Source organism: Arachis duranensis, chromosome 6 (assembly GCF_000817695.3).
Source record: "Arachis duranensis cultivar V14167 chromosome 6, aradu.V14167.gnm2.J7QH, whole genome shotgun sequence".
Lineage (NCBI taxonomy): Eukaryota > Viridiplantae > Streptophyta > Magnoliopsida > Fabales > Fabaceae > Arachis > Arachis duranensis.
The window spans coordinates 109,226,615-109,234,617 of NC_029777.3; the positions used below are offsets into that span (position 1 = coordinate 109,226,615).

The 8,003-nt window shown below is 29.6% G+C and overlaps 1 protein-coding gene across 1 annotated transcript; it reads right to left on the bottom strand.

Annotated features, from left to right (window-relative positions):
- Positions 1-4,763: 4,763 nt before the first annotated feature.
- Positions 4,764-5,828, bottom strand: LOC107495866 (ABC transporter I family member 17). The gene is made up of 2 exons (XM_016117074.3): positions 5,668-5,828; positions 4,764-5,591 (listed from the first exon to the last, which is right to left on the bottom strand). Exons 1-2 carry the CDS (start codon positions 5,681-5,683, stop codon positions 4,831-4,833), a joined length of 777 nt encoding a protein of 258 aa, XP_015972560.1. The 5' UTR covers positions 5,684-5,828; the 3' UTR covers positions 4,764-4,830.
- Positions 5,829-8,003: the final 2,175 nt, after the last annotated feature.

Sequence of the window (8,003 nt, forward strand, 5' to 3'; positions counted from 1 at the left end):
TCACCCCGAAACCATGGCCTCCGTGAATACTCCCATACCCAGTCACTTCTCTCCTAACTTGGCCATTTAAATCTCCTCCTAAGAAAATCTTATCTCCTAAAGGTATGCCTTGAACCAAACTCTCTAGATCCTCCCAAAATCTTATCTTGTGTTGTTCGTCCGAACCCACTTGCGGTGCATAGGCGCTAATCACATGGAAAGCACCTCCCTCCACCACAAGTTTGATAGAGATGATCCGATCTCTCATCCTCTTGATATTCACTACGTCCTTCTTCCACTGCTTATCGACAATTATTCCAACTCCATTCCTATTCTTCACCTTTCCTGTATACCAAAGTTTGAAACCAGAAGAATCCAACTCCCTAGCCTTTGCACCAACCCATTTCGTTTCTTGTAGGCACATAATGTTAATCTTCCTCCTTGTCATGGTGTCCACCACCTCCATGGACTTTCCTGTTAGAGTGCCTATGTTCCATGTCCCAAATCTCAACCTTTTGTCGCTTCGACCTTTACCTTTTCCTTTGTGAACTAGCTTATTTACCCTCGTCCGTTCACGAAAACGCGAGAACCCTTGCTCATTTAACACTACATCCGGGCACCGATGCAGCGGCTCTTGCTTTGACACCGTACTCGAGCCATACGGCGCGTTACTTCCGGGTAACGACCTAGCTTTAGCGCAATAATGTCTTTGATTCATGTCATGGGGGGTTCGGCTATATTTTTACGTTGGTTGCCGAAGACCTAACACAACCCTCCTCCTTTATCCGGGCTTGGGACCGGCTATGTACCGCAAGTGTAACATAGGCGGAGTTACACCATATGCTAACAATGCTACAAAATATTTTTTTTAATATAAAAATTAAAAAGTGTAGTAGTGTGTGTGTTTTCCTAAAGCAAAGAATATACACAGAAAGCGAAGCAAGGTAATAGGGTAATAATTAGGATATTCAAAATGGCGTTGAAGATTTTGCAAAGGAAGAGAATAATTCATTGAACTTTGTTTATATATTAAAAGTAACTGTCCATGAATTTTAAGGAAAAGAACAAAGGAAGTGAATATAATTCGAGTATGGAAAGCGAAATGTAAAGAGAGAAACTGACCAAAAATTGTTATTTCCAATTAAAATGTTTCTATCAATTCATTTTTCTATATGCTTCTCTCTTTAGTGTGACCATAGAACCTTTGCCTTTTACCACTTTTAACCACTCTTAGGATTCCAATATTCTCTTATTCTTTTTTAACTATGGTCTTAGGCCATTTGTTTCCTTTTTTTTGTTCTGATTTTTTTTTTAAATTTCGTTAAGTATATATCTTTTGTAACATATATTATTTTAATGTTAGTATTTTCTTAATAACTAATAATATATATTTTTTATTTATTATTTTAAAAATAATTTAAATACACAGTTAATTAGCAAAACTACATTTTTATACGAATATTAGGAGTATTTAGTATACAAATGATTTTTTTTCTTTTAACTTTTTTTCTTCGAAATTGTTGGTATTCCTATGTTAAAGGAAAATTTATTCAAATTAAATAAAATAACTGGTTGAACTAAATACTACTCTTTAATTTGCTCTTTTGAGAGCATAGTCACTTTTTTTTTTAAGTTATATAATACAAGTAATAAAGTGTCTCGTAAAGTTTGACCATGTATTTTCACAAGGTTATTTCATAACTTTCCTTGACTCTTGCGTTGTTTACTTTATATTCTACTAATAGTAGCAGTAATCTAATTTAGAGTTAAGAAAAAGGATAATGTAATTTATTATTATTGGCACTTGCATTACAATTACATGTTGTTTATAGTAGTCTTGCTGTATTCATGATTTCTCATTAATGTATATTCCTCTAAAGCATTAATGAAATAAATATAACTTGAGACATCTGGAAAATTAAAGCAAGGAAAAAAAAATATATTTTGGGTCTTTAAAGAATTATTAAAGATAGATAAAGACTCTAAGTTAACATCAATAATACAATAAACTGATAATATAAATTAAAATAATGTAAAGCTGGCATGTTTGCCTTGCAATAATTAATTTCCTGACATATGACCCAAAATATTTTTTTTAATATAAAAAAAGATAATTAATCTAAATAAAAAATAAAAGAAAAAAAGCGTTGAATTTTGACATATTCAATATTCTAATGTAACTTTGATTTGCAATTTTGTTTGCAATTACGGTTTTTTAAAAAAAAACACCAATAACTATTTTTTTATCTAAATATTTTTTATAAAAATAAAAATTAATTATTTAATTTATAATTATAATTTTTTTTAATAAAAATATATAAAGAATACATAAAATATAACCATCAAATTAAATTTAGTGATATTTTTTAGAATAACTAATAAAGAATTTATTTTATTTAGACCATAATTTTTTAAAGAACATATAGATAAAGCGATGTCTAATATTTATTATTATAAAGAAAACGAATATTTTGGACGGTCAATAGAAGCTAATAAAATTTTATTGGAACTGCATGACACACCTTAATTTCAATGGAGTCGTAATTAAAATTTATATTGTTTGATTTTTTTATTTTTATAATATATTAATTATGTATATATTTTTTTATATATTTATAGTCAAACTCAATCCAAATAATTTATGAGCTATTTGTATAACACTATACAATTTTATTACTGTCTATATAAAATAGGAATATGATTTGTGGAGACAGAGTCGGAGCTTTATTAAGGCAAGGGAAAAAAATTAGTAGAAGTCCTTCAAAATATAAAGAGTAATTGAGTTGGCTCAAATATTTTATTTAATTTAGGGTATTAGGTATTTTTTATTTATTTAATATATTATTATTTATTTTATTTAATTTTTTATATGATAAAAAATATTAAAATATTCAATAAATATTGATATTATTGTATTTGTATAAATTGATAAAAAATTCAATAAATATTATAAATTTTAATATTTTTATAATTGGAGGCGTTTAATAAGTGATTCTACTAACCCATTTTGTGTGTGAATATAAGCTACTGGATGTTCAATACTTATTCCATTAGCCATACAATAAGCATCAAAAGCTTGGAAAGTAAATTCACCAGCATTATCAAGGCGAATTGCTTTGATTGAATTTTCTGGAAATTGTACTTTTAATCAAATAATTTGAGCCAGCAATCTCGCAAACGCCAAGTTGCGAGAAGACAATAAGCACACATGTATATTATTGCCACATAACAATTATCTTATCTTGTACTAATTAATTTATAATTTTTCTCTTATTTTTTAAAAATTTATTTTATTTTAATATTAAACACTTAATAGAAATGAGTTATTTAATCATGATTATAATTATTTTTTCCAGCGAGAATACGTAAAAAGTACCTAAGATATTACCACTAAACTAAATTTAGTGATTTTTTTTTTTAGAATAACTAATAAGGAGTTATTTTTAAAGCATGATTTTTTTATTAATATCTACTATTATTAAAAAAACGAATATCCTAGACAGTATTATCTAAATAGAAGCATTATCAAGTCTTACCGGAATTGTATGACACACCTTTTTCAACCAATAGAGAGTATTACTATTTATCAAATAATTCATGAGTTATTTTGGTATTTTATAACCATCAATTGGTCATCAATAGTATTTTTAATGGTGTGAGATTATATCTAATAGTGAGAAGATCACTCATTTTTATTTTGATGGTTAAGTGCTGGCTAAAAAATACAAAAATTGCTAACCCTTAGACTTTTTCTTCACTTTTTATGGAAGTAGCCACCTTATAACAATTGGTTCATTCCCCTGCCGTCCGGACCACCATTCTTCTAAAGGTAGAGAAAATCGAGATTTTACGTGAAATCGAAAAAGTAAATAAAAAACGTAAAACGTAAAATCTTAACAAGATTTAAATCGTAAAATCGTCAGACTTAGTACAAATTTCGTAAAATCGATAAACTCATTTAAAATCGTAATATGGAGAGATTTTAAGAGTTAAATCGAGATTCTATCTACTACTGTTGTGTATGGACCGGTTCAATTTGGATTGAACCTTGTAAGATGTAATTCTGTCCGAGTCAGGCGAACCATCCCTAAACCATTTTTCTTACCATTTTTCTTAGGTTGGTTCGGTCACCAGAATGTGACTTGTAGTGGTGATGCTAATAATAGATAGAATATAGTGAGAATAATAGCAATCAAACATTCAAACATCATGTGGTGGACCCGCACTAAATAGAAAAAAAAAATTGCATGCGGTGCTAGGCAAGGTAGGCCGTTTCTGGTACAGGTTTGTTACTTTGTTTGATATGGATAGAAATAGGTATTGAAGCGTGGCAGTGGAAGTGGGAGATGTGATCGATTCACAAAATAGCAAATATGATACCATAAAAACTTGTCATTCACAAATTTAATCAAAATAAATAATTAATTGAATTGAATTAAAACAATATCAGAATTCCATACTTTGTGCTTAAGTAGTGTTATACACAAGTTTGGCTGAGACACAAGAAGGGATCAAATACTTTCCTTGTTCGTTTTCTTCTTTTTAATCCAAAAAGATGAAAGAAAAAAAAAAAAGAAAAAACAAGCTTCTGGAGAAAACCAAAGCATCCAAAAAGCAACCCCGAGTTACCTCACTGGGTCACTCTGTTTTTGTCGATTGTTACAAGAAATTGCAAATAACAAATATCTAGATGACAGTGATTTCAGTAATACAGTTTACTTAGATAATTAGATATAGGATTCAAACTACGTGGCCTGAATCAGAGGGACCTTGCAGGAAAATAATTAGAAAGACGAACACCGATGAATACTTTATTATGAATGGATAGAAAATTTGATATTAAACATAATTTTAAGTGGTGAGTTGAAGAAACCTCTGAGCCATGGGATGGTTGGCTTGGGAGAGTTGGTTAGGATTTAGAATCTCAACAATCTCACCATCAACGAGGAGGCAGACGACATCAGCAATCCTCTGTATTTGTTTGATGCTGTGAGACACCATAATCATGGTCATGCCATTATTCTTGTTGAGCTTCAACAGTGCAGCCTCTATATTCTCTGTGGAAATAGGATCTAAAGCACTCGTTGGCTCATCAAGCAGCAAAACCTCAGGGGAATTAGCAAGAGTTCTGGCCAGCGCAACCCTCTGTGCTTGACCCACTGACAACTCCGCCGCCGACTTCTGAAGGAAGGAAGCGTCCACGTCAGCTAGCATCAACAGCTTACATACCTCAACATCTGAAAGCTTCTTCCCGCTGAGGCTGGGGCCGTACCTCACGTTGTCGGCTACAGTGCCTTCGAAGAGGGCGGGCAGCTGGAACAGCATGCCAACTTTGCGGCGGAGGGAGAGCACGTCGAGCTGGCAGATGTCTCGGGAGTCGAGGAAGACGGAGGCGGAGGGAGGTTCCCAGAGGCGGTTGAGTGCCCTGAGGAGCGTTGACTTGCCGCTGCCACTTGGGCCTATGACTCCCACTATGACGCCCTTTAGGATTTCCAGACTGATGCCCTTCAGTATTGGGACCCCTGCATCCGACACTCTCCGAAGATCGCGTACCTCCATTTTCGGGTGTCCTTCGCCATTCTCCACCTCCAAAAGCTGCTCCTTCCAATCATCTGTAATTCAAAAACACACTCATCAAATCAATGAACAAGTGATCCATTGAATGAAAGTCGATCAAACTTACTTTACCTATCAGAGAAGACATACTTGCTATTTTGTGAATCGATCACATCTCCCACTTCTACCACCACCACGCTTCAAGACCTATTTCTATCCATATCAAACAAAGTAACAAACCTGTACCATAAACGGCCTACCTTGCCCAACACCGCATGCAATTTTTTTTATTTAGTACGGGTCCACCACATGATGTTTGAATGTTTGATTGCTATTATTCTCACTATATTTTATCTATTATTAGCATCACCACTACACGTCACATTCTGGTGACTGAACCAATCTAAGAAAAATGGTTTAGGGATAGTTCGGCTGACTCGAACAGAGTTACATCTTGCAAGGTTCAATCCAAACTGAACAGGTCCATACACAACAGCAAAAAAGAACCAGGTAGAAGAATGGTGGTGCGGACGGCAGGAGGATGAACCAATTGTTATAAGGTGGCAACTTTTATATAAAGCGAAGAAAAAGTTTAGGGGTCAACAACTTTTATATTTTATGGCTAGTACTTAATCATCAAAACAAAAATGAGTAATTTTTCTATTATTAGATATAATCTCATACCATTAAAAATATTATTGACGATCAATTAATGGTTACAAAACACTAATAAAGAGTATTACTATTTATCAAATAATTCACGAGTTATTCGTACATTATAAAATTTTATTACTATTTATATAATTTAAGAATATAATTTGTGGAGATACACATAGTTTTAGTAATTATCTTATCTCGTACTAATTAGTTATAATTTTTTCTCTTATTTTTATAAAAGATATATATATATTTTAATATTAAACACTTAATAAAAATTAGTTATTTAATTTATGGTTATTATTCAATTTTTTTAATAAAAGTACATAAAGAGTACATCAAATATAACTACTAAATTAAATTTAATGATTATTTTTTAGAATAACTAATAAAGAGTTATTTCTTTTTAATTATCGTTATTTGAAGAACATATATAGATAAAACTATGTTTAATGTGTATTATTATAAAGAAAATGAATATCTGAATAGTATTCTCTGAATAAAAGTATACTCAAATTTTATTAAAATTGGATGATACACTTTTTTTTAAACTAATAAAAAGTGATAATTGAAATTTATATTGTTTAATTTTTTTATTTTTATAATATATATATATTTCTATTATTTCGAAATCACCATTTAATTTAATTACGGGTCTTTCTCATACTTTGCAAAAATGGGTTCAGTGGATTTCAAAGTTTTAGTTTTTGAATTGGCTGTTATGAATGTGACATTGTTACTATATATATTTGTAGCGAAACTGAGTCTAAATAATTCATGAGTTATTTTTATAATATTATAAAATTTTATTATTATTTATATAACTTACGAATATGATTTGTGGAGAGGCATATAACATAATAATTATCTTATCTTATATTAATTAGTTTATAATTTTTTTTATTTTTTTAAATTTTATTTTATTTTATTTTATTCTTAATATTAAACACTTAATAGAAAGTAGTTATTTAATTTATGGTTGTAATTAATTTTTTTTATGAAAGTACATAAAAAAAATACATAAAATATAACCACTAAACTAAATTTAGTGATTTTTTTTGTAGAATACTAATAAGGAGTTTTTTCTTTAGACCATGGTTCTTTGAAGAATATATAAATAAAACCATGTTTAATATCTACTATTATAAAGAAAACAAATATTTTGGACAGTATTTTTTGAATAATAACGTGAGAAAGTTTAGAGGCTAGTAAATTTTGTGATTTTTAGCCATCAATAAGTATAATTATTCGTGTCATGCATGTGATAAGATTAAAATTATAATTTTAAATTATTTTTTAAAATTAATTTGAATTATAATAATTTGATTAAAAAATAACATGTTATATATTGTTTTTTTTAAATTTAGTGTTAATTGGATTAGCTCTAAAATAGTTATTAATTGATTTAATAATCTACTTTTTTTAATAAATCAGACATATATACTAAATGTGATCATAAATAATACAGTAATAGTTAAATCCACCAATAAATATATTAGTTATTTTCAAACTATAAAATAAATTAAATATAAAGGTTATTAGCACTTATAAATCTATAAAATCGCACTGTCTTTGTCTTTGTTCGCGTGCAAGGGTTTACTTATCAAATAAACTTAAAATATGAACAAAAAATATTTATAAATTGGACCTAGCATTACTTGAAAGAATAATAGAAAATAATCAACTTACCTTATCATCCATGAGAACCATTTCTATGTAAGTCGTCTTGTTCTTGTCAAATTTGGATGAGATTTTTCATAACCTTATATATTAATTTTTTTAAATAATTCTATACATATTCATAAATAAAA